Source organism: Colias eurytheme, chromosome 21 (genome assembly GCF_061535395.1).
Source record: "Colias eurytheme isolate Ceu_HAF_F1 chromosome 21, ilColEury1 Martin Lab GWU primary, whole genome shotgun sequence".
Taxonomy (NCBI): Eukaryota; Metazoa; Arthropoda; class Insecta; order Lepidoptera; family Pieridae; genus Colias; species Colias eurytheme.
Genome location: NC_143000.1, coordinates 1,574,403 through 1,599,686, shown reverse-complemented (window position 1 = coordinate 1,599,686; position 25,284 = coordinate 1,574,403). Strand labels below are relative to the sequence as shown.

The 25,284-nt window shown below is 38.8% G+C and overlaps 1 protein-coding gene across 2 annotated transcripts in view; it reads left to right on the top strand.

Annotated features, from left to right (window-relative positions):
• The window catches only part of PIG-S (phosphatidylinositol glycan anchor biosynthesis class S), a 70,158-nt gene extending 44,874 nt beyond the window's left edge, over nt 1–25,284 (top strand). For both annotated transcript variants that reach the window (XM_090114182.1, XM_090114183.1), the window contains exons 2-11: nt 12,391–12,481; nt 17,211–17,350; nt 17,701–17,913; nt 18,409–18,606; nt 18,943–19,043; nt 19,824–20,001; nt 20,826–20,989; nt 21,853–22,240; nt 22,687–22,891; nt 25,137–25,284. In XM_090114182.1, the coding sequence (XP_089970308.1) occupies nt 12,391–12,481; nt 17,211–17,350; nt 17,701–17,913; nt 18,409–18,606; nt 18,943–19,043; nt 19,824–20,001; nt 20,826–20,989; nt 21,853–22,240; nt 22,687–22,891; nt 25,137–25,248 (1,790 nt within the window). In that variant the 3' untranslated portion in view covers nt 25,249–25,284. The remainder of the gene's footprint in view (nt 1–12,390; nt 12,482–17,210; nt 17,351–17,700; nt 17,914–18,408; nt 18,607–18,942; nt 19,044–19,823; nt 20,002–20,825; nt 20,990–21,852; nt 22,241–22,686; nt 22,892–25,136) is intronic.

The following is a 25,284-nucleotide window of genomic DNA, read 5'->3' as shown; positions in this document are numbered from 1 at the left end:
GCCCACCACGTTGAATGGCTCGGGTCGCGTACAACTGACCACGCGGGACGAACTGTACACGATTTTGCTCTAGCCTATGGCCTAACACAGCTGGTCTCATCGCCTACGCGAATACCGGATGTGGAGGGCCATACTCCCTCTCTTTTGGATCTTCTGCTGACCACACATCCCGAGAACTATCAGGTCTCCGTCGTGGCCCCACTGGGGTCATCAGACCATTGCCTGATACGGAGTATGGTGCCACTCATGGGCTCGAAACAGCAGACACCTGCAGCTCGACGCCGTGTGTGGCACTATAAGTCGGCAGACTGGGACGGAATGCGTGGTTTTTTCGCTTCCTACCCATGGGGGCCTGTTTGCTTCTCCTCGGAGGATCCCAACGCTTGTGCTGAGTCTATCACTGACGTGGTACTGCAGGGTATGGAACTATTTGTGCCATACTCTGTTGTGCCCGTTGGTGGTAGATCTAAGCCTTGGTTTGGACGTTCCTGTAACATGGCGTCTCGTCAGAAACAGGAACTTTTTCAAGCCTGGGTTGCAGCAACGGCATGTCGCGATCCAAGCGTTGGTCTCATCAGGAAGAAGTACAACTCTGCCTCCAGATCCTACAAGAGAGAAATCGCTAGGGCTAAATCTAGTTACATTGGTGCACTTGGCGATAGACTAACGCGACTTCCTTCGGGAACACGGGCGTTTTGGTCCCTCGCCAAGGCCATCCAAGGTAACTTCTGTCGTTCATCCTTTCCACCTTTGCACAAGGACGAAGACTCTCTGGCCCATTCCGCTAAAGAGAAAGCCGAACTCTTGGGCGCTCTCTTTGCTAGGAACTCGACTCTTGATGACAGGGGAAAGACACCGCCGACCATCCCGCGGTGCAACCATTCAATGGCGGATATACGTTTTACACAACGTGCCGTTCGAAATGCTCTCTTTTCCCTTGACATCCATAAGTCGACAGGGCCGGATGGAGTCTCCCCTATTGTGCTTAGGACATGTGCTCCTGAGTTGGCACCGGTTGTAACGCGTCTTTTTCGGCTCTCTTACGCCAAAGGCATTGTTCCGAATTCGTGGAAGACTGCTCTTGTCCACCCAATCCCTAAAAAAGGCGATCGCTCAAATCCGTCTAACTACAGACCGATCGCCATCACTTCTTTACTCTCCAAAATAATGGAATCCATTATTAACTGCCAGCTCATGAAGTACCTGGAGGAGAACCAGCTGTTAAGCGACCGGCAATACGGTTTCCGTAGTGGTCGCTCGACTGGTGATCTTTTGGTGTACCTCACTCACAGATGGGCGGAGGCGGTTGAGAGTAAAGGGGAGGCATTGGCTGTAAGTTTGGATGTAGCGAAAGCCTTCGATCGGGTCTGGCACAGGGCACTTCTAGCGAAATTACCATCTTTTGGACTTCCTGCGAAGTTATGCGATTGGGTTGCCAGCTTCCTGGAAGAGAGGAGCATTAAGGTCGTTATCGACGGTTCTTGCTCTAAGCCTCTTCATGTGAATGCTGGTGTCCCACAAGGCTGCGTGCTATCTCCTACACTGTTTCTTCTGCATATCAATGATTTGTTACAAATCAGTAACATTCATTGCTATGCAGACGACAGTACGGGGGATGCTCTTTATCCCGGCCGTGCAAACACTTCAAAGGAAAGCCTCAATGAGAGCCGAAACAAACTTGTGTCTGAAGTCGAGTCTTCTCTTCAAGAAGTCTCGGATTGGGGTGAACTTAATCTTGTCGAGTTCAATCCCCAAAAGACACAGGTTTGCGCGTTCACCGCTAAAAAGACCCCATTTGTCGTAGAACCTCGGTTTAAGAGTACTCCCCTTAGTATATCGCCGAAAATCGGAATCCTCGGAGTTGAAATCTCGAGTGACGTTCAATTCCGCAGTCATTTGGAAGCGAAGGCTAAATTAGCCTCGAAAAAGCTTGGTGTGCTCAGTAGATCGAGACAGTACTTCAAGCCGGCCCACCGACTTCAGCTGTACAAGGCTCAGGTGCGACCGCATATGGAGTACTGTTCTCATCTCTGGGCCGGAGCCCCACAGTACCAACTCCTTCCTCTTGACCGCATCCAACGTCGAGCAGCTCGAATTGTCGATGACCGTAGGCTTTCCGATAGGCTCGATCCTCTGTCAGTGCGAAGAGACGTTGCGTCTCTCTGTATACTGTACAGAATCTACTATGGGGAGTGCTCTGAGGAATTATTCCACCTACTACCAGCCGCACAGTTCCACCACCGGACGACACGCCGTAAAAATCTGTTCCATCCGCACCATCTGGATGGTTGGCGCTCCACCACTGTCCGCTTCACCCGCAACTTCCTTCCGCGTACGGTGAAACTGTGGAACGATTTACCACCTGCGGTGTTTCCGAACAACTACGACATTGGGGCCTTCAAGAAAAGAGCTTATTTGTCCCTAAAAGGCCGGCAAAGCACCTGCAACACTTCTAGTGTTGTAAGTGTTTATGGGCGGTGGTGACCACTTACCATCAGGTGGCCCACCTGCCCCTTTGCTTGCTCTGACATAAAAAAAAAAAAAAAAAAAAAAAAAAAATGTATTTATATGATTTCCGCTCCATTGCAATGTAATTGAGATTTGAGATATAGTTCTATATAATCTGTATAATAATCAGTCTGTCTTTGTAGTCTGTGGACTGTATTGTATTCAAGAAGCTTACCTATATCTAATACACTGGAGATTTCAGTATGAACATTAACTTGTTACAAGAAAATATGACGTTGAATGACGCCTTTATGTTTTTTTATCACACCTAGGTAGTTAGTGAGGTGTGAAAGGGATAAAAAAACATACAGGCGTAATTCAAGGTCATATTTTCTTGTTACAAGTTAATGTTCATACTGAATTCTCCAGTGTATTAGATATAAGCTTCTTGATTGTATTATACTTTATTATACCTGAACCACAGAATACATAATATGTAGTAGCTAAACCCTACAGAACGGACACTCTCCGCCTCCCGCCAAAATTAAACACTTACCTCACCCCGCACGATCAGGCTATAGATGGCCCGCATTTTTGAAGATTAACAACATTTCAAATTGACATTTTATTATTTTGGATTTGTAATTATGGTTTTTCGTAGAAAATGGTTAGATATTGTGTGGATATTGTGCTGTTTACGGATGTATTTCATCAGAAAAACGCGAGTCACAATTAATGTGCGAACCCTAAAGCGTTAACACACACATTTGCACACTCTACAGTGTGACTGTCAAAACGATAATTTTGTATGGAGTGTCCGGGGTGTGCCTGAACCACAGAATAATAACTAGTAGCCTAGCTACCTGAACCTGAATGTAAACTGTTATGTAGCTTAAGTGTTACAAGTAACTCTAACATCACTACATAGTATAAAACAAAGTCACTTTCTCTGTCCCTATGTCCCTATGTATGCTTAAATCTTTAAAACTACGCATCGGATTTTGATGCGGTTTTTTTTTAATAGATAAAGTGATTCAAGGGGAAGGTTTTCGTATATAATTTATTAGGTTTTAGACAAAGCGGGCGAAGCCGCGGGCGGTAAGCTAGTACTATATATTATGTATAATATGTAAAATATTTCAATACATGTGCATTGTTTAATTTGTCTGACACTGACCATATGACCCTATGTGTGTATATTTATTTGTGCTCTTTTTTTATTAATATGCACATATGCGATAACCCTACTGTAAATTTATTTTCGTGTCTTTCGCGTGATTTTATTATCCCATACAAAAAGTTAATTAAAAGACATGCATTAAATTTTAATGAAATTACTATGTATAAAATTCAAAAAGGACTCAAGTCTCCTGATGATATGAAAAAAAAATAGACAATAAAATAAAGACCCCATAATTTAACACGGGTTCATACCGAATTAATAAGCTCATCAAATCCATACTAATATTATAAATGCGAAAGTAACTCTGTCTGTCTGTTACTCAATCACGCCTAAACTATTGAACCTATTTGCATGAAATTTTGTATGGAGATATTTTGATACCCGAGAAAGGACATAGGCTACCTTTTATTGCGAAATATGTACCACGGGCGAAGCCGGGGCGGACCTCTAGTAAACTATATTTCTTAAGATTAAGATTAGTAAACACTAAACGGATACAGCCTCAGCAATTAAAGATTTATTATAGTTTTTTTTATTTTTTGTGATAACAGAATAATCATGTTTTTGCTACTTGCCAATTTAGTATTTACCATATCTGTCCTTCATAGAGAAACCATATAAATTACAATAAACATAAGATAATGTTGAACGTGATTTTTTATGGTTCGATAAGGGTGGCCTTTGGTCCCACCATTTTTTATTATATTGATAGAACTTTCAATTGCGCAATCGATTTTATGTTTAAAAAATTTATGGTCAAAATATCATGATTCGTTACCAACCGCTCGCACTTGGATGTCATTCAGAAATTATTTAATTAATCTAATTATGAAAACATCCTCAAAATCGGTCCAGTAATGTAATCCAATTCGACCAAAAAGCTATGGAATATATTATGTGTTAAGCGGAAAGCGGAAACACAGACAAACCATGATAACGCAACTATAATAATTGATACTTTGGTCAATGGACCTATTGCTAATGAGTAGACATCGGATTATATGCACTAACAAAATGCCAAAATATGCATGCAAATATGCACTAAAAAAGGCCGAAATATGCACTAAAAACGACTGATATGCCTAAAATATGCACAATAAAAAATCAAAAAACCTTTATTATTTTTATATATTTAAATCAAAGATTGTACAAAACATTGAAATTTTCTTGAAATTAAGTATAGTTTTTGTGCCAATATACAATTAAGCATTTTTACCAAATTTTCGAGCGCAAATTTGTGACGTTTGTCACCCGCGAGCCCAGTGTTGCCACCTTAGACCTTTCCGGGCTAAATCTAGCCCTATTTTGGAATTCAACCCGTGTTTTAAGTTTTTAGCCCCAAAAGGGTAATCTAGCCCTATTTTGAATGGCTCAAAATTTACTTAAAATGGAGCCCATTTTGTAATTTTTTGCCATTTTACCATGCCAAAATAGGGTTTGTTTACTCGCTGAGCGTTCTGATTGGCTACTAAAGGTTAGTCGACCAATCAAAACTCCCGCTACTTAACGAAATATGCACGATTGGGGAAAAAGGCTAAAATATGCACTAACGCCGTAATTAGAGAGTTTTATGCATTTGCATATGCAAATATGCAAATGCATATAATCCGATGTCTACTAATGAGCAATGCTTATCAGAGTCGTCGAAGCGGCAAATTGCTAACAAAAACATTAAACACATTTGTAGGACAATAAACAACAAAAACAAAAAATGTTCAATTGATAATAATTGTACTTGCGATTAAGAGGCTGTCAAATATAGAAAATATGCATAAATCTAATCCCATACGTCCCTCAAAAATTCAATGGTGCCCATGTGGGTAAAGTTTCATTGATATTACTTTACTATTGTCCAAAAGCAAATGATTCTCTGTTTAATTTTTAGGCAACTTCACAACGTTTTTCTATCGAGGCAAATTTTGTCAATTGTGTTTCGGTTTCCAAACGTCACTAAGCAAACTCTATAATTAAATAAATCGATAAATAAAAAAATTCAAATTGGTAGTCTATGAAGAAAAAAATTGATTCTCCGTGCGCTCGAAACGTCTGTTTTGGGTCCCATTTCACCTTAATGCTATTAAATTCTTACAAGTATAGGTATATTAAGAAGAGCTGGAACGTCAACACATTTACACATTGCACATGTTAGGCCGGGAGATACTGACACAAAATTTCGGGTCATTTGTAACAGGATGGCGGTCTAGAGGGGTCTTAGTACGCAATGACAAAAAGAAAAATGATGGTCAGAACGCTGGTACCGGCGGACTAGTCGCGTGGGCGTTAGTCACACTCGTCGGATAAATAGCGAAAGTCCAACGATTTCTAACACAAATAAACGCACACAGATACACGATAGCCCTTAAAAAAGATGTAGGCGGTAGTGTCATGCCATACTTTTACGATGTGACTTACAGTCCGCCATACCGACGTGAATGCGTTGATTAAAAAAAAACAATTCAACCATTTGTACCGGGCTAACTTTTGCACAGGTAACCATCGTCGTGCAGCCATTTACTAAAATCGCCATGCCATACTTTTCGGACGATTCCAAATGGTCGCCATACCGCGGAAAATCTGCAAATTTTTGATTTTTTTTTCTCGCCAAACGATTTGTACCACCCTACATTTTTTTTTCAACAACTCCTGAATGATTATAAATAGAAGTGTGATAATTCCATACCTGTGGGAGGTGGCGAATGTGTATAAGATTTTTTCTTATTGTAAGATTTTATTCGTAGTTTGAACGATTTGTAGCAGTATGGCACTAATTTTTCCCTCTATTAAAAGTATGGCAAATTTAATAATGGTCACGTTGCATCATATACTTTCATAAATCGCCAATTCTTTTCATTTTTTTTTACGTCTTGGCTTAAGTCTTACAATCATCCGCCCCATGTTTGCAATCTGCGATATTTTTTTCTAGGTAGAATTGTATACAAACAAACAGAATATAATGATCCCATACTGTAAAAAATTATTTTACGTATTGTACAGTCGTATTTTTGAAACGTGACGAATAAATTAATTTTTCAAGTATGGCAGCACTTTTTCCCCCTAAGTACTAGAAGTATGACAAATATAATAATGGTCACATTTTATCAAATACTCTCCAAAAATCCAAATACTGGTACAAATTGTTTGGCGAAAAAAAAATTTTTTTTTGCAGATTTTCGGCGGTATGGTGGCCATTTGGAATCGTCCGAAAAGTATGGCATGGCGATTTTCGTAAATGTCTGCACGATGATGATTACCTGTGCAAAAGTTAGCCTGGTACAAATGGTTGAATTGTTTTTTTTTTAAATCAACGCATCGCGTCAGTATGGGGGGCTGTAAGTTACACCGGAAAAGTATGGCATGACACTACCGCCTACATCTTTTTTATGGGCTATCGGTAAATTCTAAAATTTTTGTGTTACAAATCGTTTGACTTTCGCTATTTATCCGACGAGTTCGACTAACGCCCACGCGACTAGTCCGCCGGTACCAGCGTTCTGACCATCATTTTTCTTTTAGTCATTGCGTAATAAGACCTCTGTAGAACCGCCATTCTGTTACAAATGACCCGAAATTTTGTGTCAGTATCTCCCGGCCTATGTATGTGTCATATTTTGCAATTGTTTATAAATACAGGGTGATGTAATTGGTGTAGTACGAATATCTAAAAATCTATGAAGAATTTTTTGATACAGTAAATGGAAGAATTATAGACTATTTTACAGTATTTAATAAAATCATTTAATTTTTTGTTCATTTTCATTAGAAATGTCAATTTTTCTCACCAAGGTGGAAATTTGGATGATAAGGATCTTGTTAGAAAAATATAAATTTTGACTAAAATCGGCATTTTTTTTTTCAAAAATCAAATTACTAATTAATAATCAGAGTTATCACATTATTAAAAAAAATAAGCCAAACTATACACAATTTTAACCTACTTGATGCAATCCTCAAAGATCATGGACATAGTGTATTGCGCCTTCCACCATACCATCCAGAACTCAACCCAATAGAGTTACTATGGGGCATAATTAAAGGGAAAGTAGCATCACAAAATGTGAACTTTAACTTGAAAACTGTGGAAGAATTATTTAGAAAGGAAGCAAATGCTATTAGTCTGGATATGTTTAGTGACGTTTGGAGAAAGACGCGAGAACATGAGGAAAAATATATTCAATTAGAACCAAAAGTATATAATTACACTGACTCATTTATAATAACATTAAGAAATTCCGACGGCGAGTTCTTCGAGCGATGAAAGTTTCAGTGAAGTAGAAGATTACGATTATGATTAAATAGATTCTTCTTCTTCTCTATAGATACTGCTTTCTGAATTGGTGGTAAATGTTAAAACTTGTCAACTGTTATGACGATTCAAAAGTGCTTCTAGAAGAAGTCTAATTGTATAAATGTTTGAGTTTGAGTTTAAAACCAATAGTGTGAAAATTATACAATAAATATGTAACACATATTTGTTAACGCGTATTGGTAGGTATTACGTACTTACTACAAATATAATATTTCTTAGATATCTTTACTCGACCAAAGTCAGGACAAGACTGCTCCGCAACTGCAGAAGACGTCCGTTATTTAAATCATTATCAAAACAACCATCCGTGTGTTGGGAGTGAGCGCACGTGTTATTTGTATTGTTTTTATGGCTGAATTTTAATTATTATTTGATAATTGAATAATTATTAATACTTTTATCCAATTGATTATTATTAGAATAAATAATTAACTTCATCAATTGATTTACTTTTAAATTATAATTTTACAGGTAAATTATGAGAGCTTTCATAATTATTATATTTGCATATATTTGTCTACAACGCACCCATTTTACAATTCAAGTCTAAAATGAAACTAGAGTCGCATTTATTTTTGAACATACTGTAAGTGAAATTGCATAAGTGTGAGTACTGTGAACATGCCAGCTTTCCTTAATTGACCGATAGATACATCAAACGTTGTTCTGCCAGCTACTTATAACCTACTAAATAAACAAAAAAAAACTTAAAAATAACTCCGGTTTTACGGAGGTGTTTAATTACATACACGATTACCTACACATTACACTAGAATTTTATGTATATGTAGTATGTATGTTGACAATGATGTAATGTGATGCAACCTTAAAACAAGTCAATTTAATATTTTCATTTCTATTACAATTTCTACGAAGTCATACTGCCAAAGTGCAACATATTACCATAACCACAAAACGTTGTAAATAAAAAACTAATTTACATTTATACCATTTTATAATTAAATAGCATTTCAAACTAAAACATTTATTTATTCAATTAGATTTTATCTATGTAGTACTTTTGAATCATTAGTTTTACCATTTTATAAACCACCGATTCGGAAAGCAGTTTCTACGGAGAAGAACAAGAAAGACACTCCGTAGTTGCTCTTTTCAAATCATGTCGCGGCTTCGTCCGCTTTGTCTAAAACCTAATAAATCATATACTAAAATCTTCCTCTTGAATCACTCTATCTAATAAAAAAAAACCGCATCAAAATAGGTTGCGTAGTTGCAAAGATTTAAGCATACAGAGGGGCATAGGGACAGAGTAAGCGACTTTGTTTTATACCAGAGGCGGCTCGTGACAAAATTTTATGGGTGTTCACTTGAAATAAAACACTGAAAATACATGGTGTAAAGCAGTACAATTTATCAAAAAATTACTTATAAAGAAAATGCATACGTGATACGTCTTTCTTTTAGGTGTGCAAAAATATCTATAACTTAAAGCGACAAGACCGATAGACGCCAATTGCAGTTCATTCAACAAATGGTACCGAGATTGTGAATGTTTTTTCATCTTGATTGAAAGATGAGCTAAGTCGTCAACGCCCGTTTCAGTCCAAGCACTCTCACCTCCGCCGGCCGCGCCCGCTTTAAATAAAAGACACGGAAAACAAAATAGTTTGTTGATCACAACCACGGTGTTTTCACATATTGTTCAGATTTAAACACACGTATATGTTTTCGTTTTTGTCGTACATTTTTGCGTTCAGGCCGTAGCGGTCCCTTAGCTTTACATTCGAATTTGTTACCGAATACCGAATTTGTAACGTTTTATCACACTTTTTAATGAACGCCACATTCTAATTATTGTTCATTTTAACACTCACAAGTAATACTGATAACTACAGGCTATTTCAACACGTATTTTATAATTTTAATTAGAAAATTGCATGAATCGCGAGCGTGCATTGAAGTTGACTCGAGTGTTTGTTTATATTATAGAAGTGGTAACTGGCAACATCGCGCGCAATCGCTGTCCTGCCGGGCGGTAAAAACGAACCGGCAACGTTTGCGGGTGCGGCGCTCCGAATTTTGCTACTTTTCCATAGAAAATCTTTTGTTTCACGCGCAGGGCTCTGGCAAAACCCTCTCTTTCACTCCTATTGGATTTCGTATTAGGAAATGTACTAAATCTTTTTTCATTGGAGCGCAATCGTGAGCGCTCCGCTTCGCGCGTTACATAATACAGTAGGTATTATACAGGTGTATGGGATGATGGAATGATGGATATATTCATTGGTATTAACAGTAGTTTTAAAGATTACGATTGATTTTAAATAGTAATAATTAATGTTAATAATTAAATTAAGGAGTATGATTTTATTATAATTATTTATGGGAGTTCACTGCACCAGCGCTCCTTAGGGCGAGCCGCCTCTGTTTTATACTACGTAGTGAATAGCATTTTACGACGCAGTAATACCACAGACAATATAATACTAGATATAGTAATTCTAAGATATCAGTAACATCTGCGTAGTAAAAATTATGTATCTATTGCATTGGTCTCAATTGAGAAGCCTGCCGTTTGACACCACGACCCTTGAATCAACATTCCTTGTTATATGGTGTCAAATTTATAAGCTCGTGTATTTGATTACTGCTGCCATTGACGAAAATCAATATACATAGATTCAAATAACTGTCGTAGAAGAAATTAGATCACTCTGTATAGCATTAGTAGTAAGTAATTTGTTTTATGGTATGCGAATAGGAGACTTGGATGTGGGTTAATGATCTTGAGTTCGTGAATATAATATGGAAAATATAATCTATTAAACACGGGTTATTTATTTTGAAATAATCCTTTTATTACAAACAACAAACATATTATACCTAATGTATGTACCTACTATAGATAGCATTTCATACAATATTTAAGGGAATAATGAAAATTAAATTCTATGTTTCATAAAATAAAACATGGTTGTTTTAGAAAGAGGACATTTTATTTGTATCCAGATTTTGACATCCATACTAATATTATAAATGCGAAAGTAACTCTGTCTGTCTGTCTGTTACTCAATCACGCCTAAACTACTGAACCAATTTGCATGAAATTTGGTATGGAGATATTTTGATACCCGAGAAAGGACATAGGCTACTTTTTATCCCGGGAAAATGATGCATTCCCGGAAATCCCACGGGAACGGGAACTATGCGGGTTTTTCTTTGACTGCGCGGGCGAAGCCGGGGCGGACCTCTAGTACGTTAAGAGACTATTGTCTATTTTACACCCCTAAATCTGAAAATAAGTATAAAAATAGTTTACAACCGCCCGTCTTCCGAAAACCTTCCAAATTCCAATAGACACAAAAATGTATAAATATCGATCATATTTCATTCCATAAAATGTAATTGTGTAGGAATAACGTAGTTTTATTCTTATCCCGGGTACAACCGGGACAAACTAACTTTTATTAACGAGCAATAAAATAGCATTGTTGTTCGTGGGTGTGGCGATCGTTATTTGCATTAAATGGATCTTGCGTTGCAGCGTCACAGATTGCAGTATTTACGCAAGGAAACATGTCATTTTCATGTAAATACGTACAATAAAGACGCAAAGATAGTGCATGTGACTCATGTACAATATTTACTAGGGACTGCTATAGTACCTATTATTCCCTCAGCCCCCGGAATCACAGATATATTGTGTCTGTGATTCCGGGGGCTGAGGGAATCTTTTGTGTCGCGGTTTCTTTGGGCCGCTCGGTGGTCAAGGGGTTATAATATTATCTGTGCTAGGAGCTAACACATTTTTAACCCGCACTTGGACAGCGTGCGTACTGCGTTATATGACTTCCATCCAGCGGTTTGGGCTGTAGGGCGTGCTAAAGAAATATACATACTCATACATACACTCGAAAAACATAACCCTCCTTTCGCAGTCAGGTAATATCAATAAATTAGTACATATCTACACAGACAGATATTCATGCCAGGCGCCTGAGAACAGCTTCATTCAACTTTATCTAGCATCGGAATGTATGACCTGGATATGAGGTTAGTAATTATCACTTCTGAGGAACAACGGTTAGATTGATCTTATTGATGTAGTACGATAGACGATGGCATTTTTATAGCAGAATAAACAAAAATAAGGATGATGAAGGTCTGTTTCGTGTTATGCTTAAAGACAGGGTAAATGTCGAAAAAAAATTGATGAAGTTTTGATTTAAGAGGTACATTACAAATCAAACGAAACAACAATTTAGTAGGATAATTGATAAAAAAGTTTCTAAAATTCTTTCTAACACAATATTCCGCGGCAAGAGAAGCAAAAATATATAGATTTTTATGGGTATTATTTTAATTCCTCCACCTACACTTTACCAAGCTACAGAAAATAGATTAAGAAGACTTAGAACATCTCAGCTATTTTATCAGCACTGAAATACATTTTTAAGTAGGTAGTATACTATCATATTTTTATAATTTACAGAATGGAGTCGAATGTGGGCCAGTGCATCATTCGTTGGTGTGCTGATCATAATTGGAGTGCCTTTATGGTGGAAGACGACCGAAGTTTTCAGGTAATTTATTACTTTATACATTACTAGCTTATCGCCCGCTTTGTCTAAAACCCAATAAAATATATACTTAACCTTCCTCTTGAATCACTCTATTTATTATCTATTTTATTTAAGCCTACAAAAGGACCTATGTCCCTTTAAGGGACAGAGAAAGCGACTTTGTTTTATACTATGTAGTGATTCCACATTTAATAAATTTTTCTTTACGGGTAGGTAAGTAGATGATCGGACTTCTGTCTCCTGCCAGATCGAGACATTAATCGTTTTTTTCGTTGAAATTAAATTAAATTCATTTATTTGCCAGTAAACATGGATTGGTTCCCACCAGGATTCGAACTCAAGACCTATATGTTCTAAGCACACGAAATAATCACTGTACGAAGGAAAAGATGCATTTTTTGCATATTTATTCAAACTGCCATGGGCGTACGTACCTACTCTGTCCATTTAATAACTCATTCTTTACTTAAGTTCTTTATTTACCAACAGTTCATCATTAACAGCCTATGTTTGTCCACTGCTGGACATAGGCCTCAGTCATGGCACGCCATTGAGCCCGGTCATTCGCTCGTTGACGCCAGTTATGCCCAGCAACCCTGCGGATGTCGTCACTCCACCTTGTAGCAGGGCGTCCTACGCTACGTTTGCCGAGCCGCGGTCTCCACTCTAGTACATGTGTGCCCCAGCGGTTGTCCGTTCTGCGGCACATATGACCGGCCCACTGCCACTTCAGCATGCTAATCCGTTGAGCTATGTCGGTAACTTTCGTTCTCTGGCGAATTACTTCGTTCCGGACTTGGTCCCTCAGAGAAATACCGAGCATAGCTCTCTCCATAGCACGCTGAGCGACTTTAAGTTGGTGGACCAGTCGTACTGTCAGTGTCCACGTCTCGGCTCCGTAGGTCATGACTGGTAGGACGCACTGATTAAATACTTTTGTCTTGAGGCATTGTGGTAGTGACGACGCGAAGACTCGACGGAGTTTTCCAAAAGCCGCCCAACCCAGCCGAATCCGCCTGTTGATCTCACCGTCGAAATTGTTCTTACCTAGTTGGAGCATTTGCCCTAGGTATACATACTCTTGAACAATTTCTAGGGAGACTCCATTTATTATGATCGGCTCCGGTAAAACATGATTGTTGACCATGATCTTCGTTTTATCTGAGTTCATGCGGAGACCGATGCGTAGGGAGGATTCGGCTAGTTCGTTCAGCATCTGCTTGAGTTCCTGCAGCGATTTAGCCATAATGACTATGTCATCGGCAAATCGCAAGTGTGAGATGTACTGGCCATTGATATTGATGCCTCGTCCTTTCCAATCCAGTGTCCCAAACATATCCTCTAACGCGTTTGTGAACAATTTCGGCGAGATTACATCGCCTTGTCTCACGCCTCGCCGTAGATGGATGCGTTTGGTACACTGGTTCTGGATTTGGACGGACATGGTTGCGGCATTGTACAGAGATCTCAGCACCTCGATATATCTGCAGTCTACCTGGCAGCGCTGCAAGGACTCCAGACAGACCACGTCTCGATGCAGTCGAAAGCTTTCTCATAATCCACAAAAGCAATGCACAGGGGCTGATTGTACTCTTCTGTTTTCTGTACAATCTGCCTCACTGTGTAGATGTGGTCTATGGTACTGAATCCACTGCGAAACCCGGCCTGTTCCGGAGGTTGAAACTCATCGAGTCTTCGTGCGAGACGGTTGGTGATGACCCTTGAGAACAATTTATAGGCGTGGCTCAAAAGTGATATGGGCCTGTAGTTCTTTAAGAGGGTTTTGTCCCCCTTTTTAAAGAACAGCACCACGACACTTTCGCTCCACGCCTTCGGAGTTCTCCCAGTGAAGAGGACAGAATTAAACAGGTCTCTTAGTTGTTTTAGGACAGGAGCTCCACCTGCTCTGATAAGCTCCGTAGTTACTCCGTCATCTCCAGGGGCTTTTCCGTTTTTAAGTTGCCTCAGGGCCAACTCCAATTCGTCTAGGCTGATTTCGGGAAGCTCATCGGTGTAATGGCGAGTTAAGGTAGCTCTGGGGTCTTTATTGGATGGTGCTGGCTTAGGTTTGTGTGAAGTGTACAAGCGGCTGTAAAAGTCTTCAACCTCCGCGAGAATCTCCGGCCTCGATGTCAAGACGCTCCCCGTAGATGTTGTCAGCTTTGTCAGTGAAGATCTATCTAGGTTTTGCGCGAACACTTTCGATCCGCGATTTTGCTCAATTGCTTTTTCAACTGCAAGAGTATTATAGGATCTAAGGTCGCGCCGAACCATCGTGGATATCCTTTTGTTTAATAGCCTTTGGGCTGGCAAAGCTGATTGTGGGTTATCGCGTCGGTCGTCCATCAAAGCCAGGGTCTCCCGCGAAAGTTTAGACCTTTTACCGGTAGATTTTATTTTGAACAACCCTTTACCTTCATCCCTGAGAATATCAATGACTTGTTGGAGTTTTTGATCAACGTCATTTGTGGGTTCTAAGGAGGCGAATCTATTTTGTAATTTCAACTGAAAAGTTTCAGATTCAAGAAGGGTTTGAAGTGAACTGGGCCGGAGTATTGACCTTATCAATCGGTTTCGTTCTAACTTGCAATTGATATTCAGAGTGCCTCTAAGATAACGGTGATCACTGCCCGTATTAAACCTTGTGATCACTGAGACATCTCTGAATATGCGTTTTTTGTCCGTAATGATAAAGTCAATCTCATTACGGGTCCTACCATCAGGGCTTTGCCAGGTCCACTTCCTTTGGGGCTGTTTCTTGAAGAAAGAGTTCATCAAATACAGTCCCTCTTTTTCGAGGAAGTTGACCAGCATATGACCCCTCTGGTTTCTGACTCCAAAACCGTGCGGTCCTATCGCCGATTCGCTGCAACTTTGCGTTCCCACTTTAGCGTTGAAGTCCCCCATCACAACATTGTAGTGTGCCTTTTTGGTGTAATGTAAGGCTTTAGATATATCTTCGTATATTTTTTCTACATCTTCGTCAGAGTGTGCCGAAGTTGGTGCGTAAACCTGGATCACCTTAAGGCTATACCTCTTAGAGATCTTAAGTATGAGGTACGCAACCCTGGGCGACACACTTGCGACTTCTACAATGTTGGAACAGAGGACTTTGTTGACCAGAAACCCAACACCACCTTCAGAAGGGCGGTCTCCTTCTCTAAAGTACATGATATGTCCCGATTCAAGAGTTATGGTGTCCTCTCCCTCTCTTCGGACTTCGCATAACCCAAGAATATGCCATTTTATATTACTTAACTCCTCTTCGAGCTGCACAAGGTGTTCATCGAGCCGTAGCGTGCGTCCGTTATACGTTGCAAGGGTCAGTTGGATTTGGCGGCCTACCATAACCCGGGGATTCTTCGCACCCCCTGTTCTACCGTTACCACGACCGCCGCCGTGGCCGGGAATAGTAGAACTACCGGGAACTGGGGGCCGTGGTTGGGAATAGCTTGCCATAATTGGTAAATACCCATAGTCGCCACGCTGGGCATGCGGGTTGGCGACCGCAGTGCATAACATTTCGAAACAGCAATGCTGCTGCCCATTGCTGTCCTGTTAGATTTTGTTATGCTGATTTGGATGGTTATACCGCCATCAGTCGGTCGTCAGAGCCTCGTCCGTTGTACAACAGGATGCACCGCGGGAAGGTGAGGTTGACTATTGGAGCACTGAGGTGTTATTATGCTCCCTTACATCCCAACAGTTAACACAAATAAAACACTGTGTTTGTTCCTTTGCTATATATTATACTAGCTGCTCCGCGCGGTTTCACCCCCGTGGCTCCACTCCTGTTGGTCGTAGCGTGATGATATAATATAGCCTATAATCTTCCTTAATAAATGAGCTATCTAACACCGGAAGAATTTTTCAAATCGGACCGAGATTAGCGCGTCGAAACAAACAAACAAACTCTTCAGATAATATTAGTATAGATAATAAGGAAGAAGTCCTCATCACATGAATCCTTATACGTAATACAATAATCTTCTCTTCAACTAGACATTTCAATCTTCATCCAAAGATAAAAAGTGACAGAAAATTAAACATTACAGTAATTAAAATGTTATCAAATTAACAAATTAGCTAAAATGCAAATTTGGAGTTGATTACGTTTCAGCTACAGATAATATTTACGGCTTGATATTAAAATGACGGACATGGTCTTGTAAAAAAGGGAAAATACCCAAGTTCGCACCATGTCTACGTGCTTGCATCGATGTATACAGTTATCTATGTTTGCGTATTATTGTTTACAATCAGATATTGTGTAATGGCAATATTATGTCACTGGGTTATCGAGCCCTGTGATGCGTTTGACATTACGCGGAAACGTTCAAGGGCGATGCAAATGTCAATTCGGTTTTGGCGCGCAATTACGTTTCCTGTGGGCGGTGACAGTTCGGCCATTTTGAATGTAAAATGACTTTTTACTTAAATATTTAACAGCTAGATAGTATAAAAAATATAATAATTAAGATTTTGCTTTAATTTCACATTATCATTTTAACGTCTATCTCGATTTAAAAAATTGAAAATTACTGAGAGACCATTCGACAATTTTTTTAAAAGGCCCGTCTAAATTTGTCTAAAAAGAAAACGGATTTTAGATTTCAGCATAAAGAAATAGTCATGAAGGGAAAAATTTCATATTCTAACAGTCTCGCACCGCTTTTTCAAAAAAACCTAAAAAAATACTTCTTCCGGTAATTTAATTCTCAATTTTCAGAGTTGCACTGCCCTACGATAAGATCAGCAGCTTCGACACGGATTCACACTTCATCACCACAGAGCTGGTGGTTCTAGCGAATGATGAGCGGACAGCAAATGATGTAGCTGCTCGAATTGAGAAGGACTTTGAGAAGTCGGGTAAGAATTCGAAAGAAGAACTAAATAAACGCGTAGAATTGACGCTGGTTAATAGAGTACTAAAAATGTTGGTATTCATTGTAAATATGATAGACAGAAATCTTTTCCATAAACTACTTCATCAGGATTAGCAAGCAAACAAATACTCCGTATACAAATACAAACAAATACAAACAAATACTCCACTACAACACTAAATTTACGGAGTATAGACGTCTTCAATGTACATAGGTATATTACGTAAAATACAGATAAAACTATTTTTCTAGTATTTAAGTTTACGAACACATTCTTATTAGTATCCGGTACCGTTTCATCTCTAATTCTTAATCAGTACATATATTTTCCAGACGTGATTAAACTGAAAATCACCAAGCACGTACTGCCGGAAAAACTGCGCAGCACGCTCGACACAGTTGCAGAAGAAACAGAAGCTGTCGAAGAGATCAGCACCATAGTAGACCTGAAGAAACATAACACCTTCTATGTGGTGCAGCGGACGCCGCTTTTCGAAGAGGTCTGGGTGGGGTCAGAGAGGGTGGCCTTCTTTAGGGATGCTAGAGGTATGGAAAATTTGGGGCATTTTTAGATAGTTTTTAAAATTTGTAATTTAATATTTTAAGTAATCGCTACGTAATTGTTACAAGTACGGTTAGTGAGGAGGGGAGGATTTTTACAGTCTATCAAAATCGTACTTTTCTATTCTTCCATAGCAATAAAACTTTACACTTTATGTATAAATAGTTTGTGTAATTGATAATATCAGATAATTGTTAATCACGGAAATCCCACGGGAACGGGACCATGCGGGTTTTTCTTTGACTACGCGGGCGGAAACTAGTATTATATTATAATGGGTACTTACCTTATTTGATATCAGGAAGGGTTGCAGGCAAGCTGCCTTAGTGTAGGCCTGCAGTTCATATTATCTTTATTAATCATCAGGTTTAATGAATATTATAATGTCCTTGTATTTTGAATGTTTCATTAATTAAGATAATGGTACTATGTATTTAATTTTGTTTTTTCTTGTGAATAAATGATTATGATTATGACAGCGGCAAGCACGCTCATTAAAGCGCTAACCCAGTGGGTGTTTGAACCAAGTGCGTTATACGGAGCTCGTTCGGAGGCCGGGGATCGTGCTCGCCAGGTTCGATTCCCGGGGGGCAAGGGGTACCACGTGGTGCTGTCGGTTGTGCACCCGGAGCCGGGCAAGATGGCCGTGGACTTCGATGCCGCGGCGGCTGTGGAGGGTAAGCGAATTTTATACAGTTAACTCTGCGAAATGGCTCTTTTATAAAACGCTTTTATTAGCTTCACCTGTATATTTGTATATAACCGATACGTTTGTATGTTACCGACTCCTAAAGACTCATTTTTGACCCATTTTAAAGGGACAGATTTAATTCAAACTTTGTACACTTATCCACAATCTATGACAATACAATAATTTCTAGAGTTTAATTTTTTTACAAAACTTCAGATAAGAAAGAAGTATAACATGACATATACATGTCATGTTATCATGAAGTATCTAGATCTCTTTCTTTCTTCTTCATTCTTTAATAATATTTTTTTTTTAATTATAGACTATATTGGTTCATTCGTCGACGAATTGAGTGAGCTGCATAATTTCACTCTCAAGTCGCAATGGCTCTATTTGCTGGATTTCGACTTTCAACCAAAGAAGGTAATTTTTATTATTATTTAGTATGAAACAAAGTATCATACCTATGTCTCCTAAAATTAGGTGTGTAATTACAGTAATTTCCGAGAAAATGCGTTCAGAATCTCCACACAACGCTGTCGCATGTTTTTCCCTTGATTATTGATCATAAATGATTGATTTTTAACAGAAAAATAATAGTTAACTTCTTCTAAGCCCTAATGTTTTTATGATATTTTTTTAATAAGCCCTCAAAGTTGCTAGCTAAATCCGCTGTCAATAATTCTCAATCCCTCTACGCTTGAGTTTAAAAGTTTAATTCTCCTGTTGTTGTGTCTTTTGAATGAATTTCTCTTCTCTCGACATGTATGTTATTCTTTGTTGTTCGTGTGTGTAATCGTTCGTTTGTGTGTAATAAATAAGTATTTGAACTTAACTATAATATCTATGTAATGTTTATGTAATAATTTTTTTTCTGATTTTGCGGAGCTGTGAAATTATGTTTGCATGCCAGTATAACTGGCGAATGTGCTGTACTTTTCCACAAAATAATAACTTGTGAACCACATTTGAACACAAAGATTTATTTATTGAAGTGAAACTTCTTTATCGGGGTTGGACAAAAATTTAGTGTAACATTTTTGCGTTACGCCGCACGCGTGACATTTTTGCGTTATGCCGTACGCGTGACATTTTTGCGTTACGCCATACTCGTGACATTTTAAGGTCATAAAGAAGTTTCACTTCTTACGTGTGTACTCTAGTACACACATACATTTTTTTATTTATTTATCTCTTTCCCAGATAATGGACAACACGCCCCTCGGCTACCACCACGCTATCCGTCACGATCGACTCCACCTTCTCATGACGAGATTAGAAGAAAGGGCGGCGACACATGTGTCCGATCTGCCCGCCATTAACCTGGCCCTGTATATAGTGCCCTGTGAGATCGCTCCCGTTGTTATATATGATGCTGATAGTGAGTTTTTCTTCTGTGTTATTATAGAAAACCACTTGATCACTTTATTTATATAACTAGAAAATAATGATTGATTTGATATGATTTAATTTTTGACGTGACAACGTCTTATAATTCGATAGAGCCGGCTGCACGCACGTAAAAACATGACTCATGCGGCGTTACCTCGCTATGAGGCGTTCCATGTAAGGCTTGAAGTGCAAGCGAGAGCGCGGAACGAGCGACAAAGAAGCACAATCGGCCGTTGTCACGTTCAACTATCGTCAGTAAACCGACTTTACAAACAACCAATTTTTCTCAATGTTAAGAAACAGTCATTTGCATTAATAATTATGGGGTACATTTAGTAAGCATTAACGTAGTATAAATAATTGGACTCACGCCTTTTAAATGGTAAAAAATGTCCGATTGGCATAATATAAAATATTCATTGAAATTAACACCTTATTTCATGGCTGTAATGTTCAAAGTCGATTGTATCGCTTCTTATAGAACTCTGCCTAGTACTCGCGTAGGCAGAGTTTTGACTTGAGCGTGATTGTGAGTCTAGTTTCTTGATGTAGGTATATCAATGATGATAAGGAAATTTTAATATTTTTTCCTACTAAAACTATTGATTTTGAATAAAATTGCATTATTAAAGTTAGACAAGAATTAAAATATATTATAGTAAGTTAAAATTTTTACCAATAGTATGTACAGTTGGCTTTTTCTTATAGATTGGTAAAACATTTTTATTTATTTTTTTCTGATAAATAAGAGCATAATGAATCTCCTATATACATCACATTTTACATAACTTATACATATATCAAACATTTCAGACAAGAAAGTAAACGCACCCGTACAAGCGTTTATGTCCCCGAAATGGGGCGGTGTAGTGTTGGGTGCGCAGGAGTGCGGGGACAAACCGTTCGTCCCGAATGTCCCGCTCGTTATGGGGACGTTTCTGGCACAGTTGAGGAATCTTATCGGCATCACTGATAAGGTAAGTGAAATTAATTATCATCTATACTTACTAATACATATTATAAAGCTGAAGAGTTTGTTTGTTCGAACGCGCTAATCTCAAGAACTACTAGTCCGATTTGAAAAATTATTTCGGTGTTGGATAGCCCATTTATCAAGGAAGGCTTTATATCATCACCCTAAGACCAACAGGAGTGGAGCCACGTGAGTGAAACCGCGCGGCACAGTTTCGCTCAGTCGTCCAACAGCTATATAGAAGATCAATCTATTTTACACGTGTGTCGCGGTTAAAAACTGATTCAACTTACAAATAGCGCGCGAAATTTTATTTGCAGTGCGTACTAGGAATAATTTTGATTACGGAATTAAATACGCGAGAATAAAGGCCATGCGGTGAAATATCTCCGTGCAGACACAGCCTAATTTGCAATTAAATAATATTGCGACTAAATACTGAGATGTAACCTATCCTATATTTCAAGTTAAATCAAATTGCACACGGAGAGCATGTCAAATTTAAATTCGGTTCAGTAGTTTAGGAGTCCACCGCGGACAAACAACGTCATACCTAATTTTTGAAGTGAAACTTCTTTAAGCGCGTTGAGAGTGAAATTTCAAGGTCGCATCATGGCAATACCGTTACGTCATGGAGTAAGGAGATGATTTTGGTATCTTCGAATTTTTTTTTAAGCTATTGCATAGCTTCTATCGCGGGCCTTGAGTGCGCGGGGACCGAATCCAGAAATTTCGTAACGAAAAAACCTCACGCTCCCCACTCCGACGGACACGGAGGTGTGGCTTGAAGGCATAGCACGCTTTACCGCGGCAGTCCCCGAGTGCCACACGTCTTTTATTATTATCGATTTATTTACTGTTTTCCAGGAGGCAATTGCCGGTGCGCACCTAGAGCCACTGCGCTCGGTGTCCCCCCGCGCGTGGGAGGTGTGCAGCCTGCTGCGCGTGCGCGCGCTCGAGCACGTCACCTCCGCCCAGAGGAGCCTGCGCTCGCTCGCCAAGCTGCTGGGTGAGTTGTGTCCAACCCCGCCCGGTGTCCCCGCGTGGGAGGTGTGCAGCCTGCTGCGCGTGCGCGCGCTCGAGCACGTCACCTCCGCCCAGAGGAGCCTGCGCTCGCTCGCCAAGCTGCTGGGTGAGTTGTGTCCAACCCCGCCCGGTGTCCCCGCGTGGGAGGTGTGCAGCCTGCTGCGCGTGCGCGCGCTCGAGCACGTCACCTCCGCCCAGAGGAGCCTGCGCTCGCTCGCCAAGCTGCTGGGTGAGTTGTGTCCAACCCCGCCCGGTGTCCCCGCGTGGGAGTCGAGTTTTGTGTGTTACAGTGTATATGGTTCATGTGAAGATGTAATTTTGGGTAAGAGAACAAGAAAAACGCGGAAAAAATAATACTTAGGTCAACTTTAGGTGTGTTTTCGGGAAGATATTAATTATTATTAATACTACAAATTAAAATCTCGTATTTATTTTAACTTAACATAAAGGTATAGTGTGTTTTTTTTTATTCCTCCCCTCTCTCTCAGATACATTCATCTATATAAAAAATATCTAAAAGCCTAAAATAACACTCTTGAAGTTAATAATATGATAACAATATTTAAATGATTTTGACAAAATTGCATTGCATTTATGTAAACAATTTGTCAAATACAAGGTGCAAACTAAACCAATCTGTTTATTAAAACAAAATACTTTTATTTTCTCTTCCAGGTGAGATATCGAATATAGTGATCAACGAAGAAGTGGGTGCATCAATAAACACAGCAGTACATAATATTCAAGAAACGAAAAAGCAAATGGCGGCCGGTGACCTGTCAGGCGCGTACGAAAGCGCGCGAAACGCGTTCCTAGCGGCAGAGACGGCGTTCATGGAGCCCAGTTTATTAGCGTTGTTGTATTTCCCAGACGATCAGAAGTGAGTATAATTATACTAGCTTTCCACCCGCGGCTTCGCCCGCGCAGTCAAACAAAAACCCGCATAGTACCCGTTCCTGTGCGATTTCCGGGATAAAACCTATCCTATGTCCCGGGGTAAAAAATAGCATATGTCCTTTCTCAGGTATCAAAATATCTTTATACCAAATTTCATACAAATTGATTCAGTAGTTTAGGCGTGATTGAGTAACAGACAGACAGACACAGTTACTTTTACATTTATAATATTAGTATTTTCTTAAAGAATAGAAAAATTCATTCACTAGTCGGGATTTGAACCCGCGTCTTTTGCCTTTCCCTATCACGCCTTTGGACACTCAGCCATGTGCTGAGTATATTGTGTCAGTTTCAATACTTTATTTTACGATAAATATGAGGAATTCTTCGAGTTGTGATTATTTTTTTCTTACGCTTTCGACGAATTTTATGTAATAAACATTGAGATAATATTAATAATGGAGCAGACACCACGAACAAAATCTGTGCGCCAAGATGGCGGCGCGGGGCGCGCGAATGACGGCTAGACAGTCATAGATTATGCGATGTCACTGACTCACCGCTATAGAGGCGACACTTTGTTTCTTTCTGTCTATTTTATTGGGTGCCACTCCTTACATGCACGTTGACTTGAAATTTTCTTTGTACTTACTTAATATTTATTTTAGATATAAACTGACTTTACTACGCGGGGCTAACAATATCTGGCATATAATATAGGATGAGGAGGTTCAATATGGGCTATGGGAAGTTTCATTCCTTACAAATTCAGCCTTTTTTAGAAAAAAAAAATAAAAGCCGTGTAAAAATTGTGTTTATTTATATTTAGTTCATCATCCTCAGAACATGTTCCCGGCTCAGAAATTGCTTGTATTGTTCCAGTACTATTGTAGCACACCTTCGGCTAAAATAAATATAATAATAATAATGTCTAAAATAATAATAATGTCTAAAATAATGTCTAAAATGATGGCTAAAATAATATTTTATTTGTTATACAAATCCGTAAAATTTTATTATTATTACTAACATCAATACAAGGAACAGCAGACTTCTTTAGAATACGCCTTCCCGCTTTTGTGATATATTTATCCTCATCGCGAAAATGCAATGAACAGATGCTAGTTCTATCGGATGGTAACCAGGTTTCTTCACTGCGGTTGTTTTGGACAAATTTTACCCATTTTTCCCTTTCTTCACGACCCAGACATGGAAACCTTGAATAGAAAAAATATTAATCTCTGAACTAGCGGTCCGCCCCGGCTCCGCCCGTGGTACATATTTCGCAATAAAAAGTAGCCTATGTTTTTTCTCAGGGTCTAAAGATTGTCTGTGCCAAATTTCATCAAAATCGGTCTAATAGTTTATGAGCCTATTTATTACAATCAAACAAACAAACAAAATTTTTCCTCTTTATAATATTAGTGCAGATAAATAAATAATAATTCAATTATACGTTCAAGTCAGTAGCTTATATACAATATCAATTAAAATTGATTAAAATCAATTAACAAAAAAAAAATTGGTGATTAAGTAATTGATTTTCATATTTCATGATTTCACCTTTTTTCAATTAACAACCAGTCTATGCTTTTCTAAATATGTAAAATTATTATTTTATACTATAAAAATATACGCCAGCAAATATTACTAACAACACTTATTTCATGCCCAATGTCATATCTTAAATTTTTAATCTATGACAAATGACGCAAAATGTCGCCCGCCAAAAATTTTGTTCTAACTAAGTTTTAAAAATTATTATCTAATTACTTACTGATTGAAAAGTTATTCCTTTGCACTTTTCCGTATTATTTGTATTATTTGTGCAATATCGTAACACACACGTAGGCATATTTGATGCGTTTCACTTTAAAACAAATAAAAAATGAGCGTGACGTTCGCGCCAATGAGCGAGCAAGCGACTGAGTGCAGTTACGCCACATGACGTATGTTGAGTGGAACATAAGTGGTGTAGGCGGTATCGACTCCATATTAATATTATCTCAATGGTAATAAATAATAATGAACAAAGTTCTAAAATTCATTATATTATAAACCTAATCATACCTCACACATTATTTTGTCATATTTATTTTTATTCATCGAAACCCAAGACGTGCATTTATTTAAAAACAGTTGATATCACATAACCTGAAAAAATAAATAACCTCTTTTCTGTAAAGTTATGAAAAACAATACTAAAATTACAATTTATTTGTCTCCAGGTACGCCATCTACATACCGCTGTTTCTGCCCATCATGTTCCCAGTTATCTTGTCTTTGAAGAACTTAGTGCTGTGGTTCCGAGGAAAGTCCATAAAGGAAAAGTCTGAATGATATATTATGAGTATTAAATAAATGTAGTTAATATTA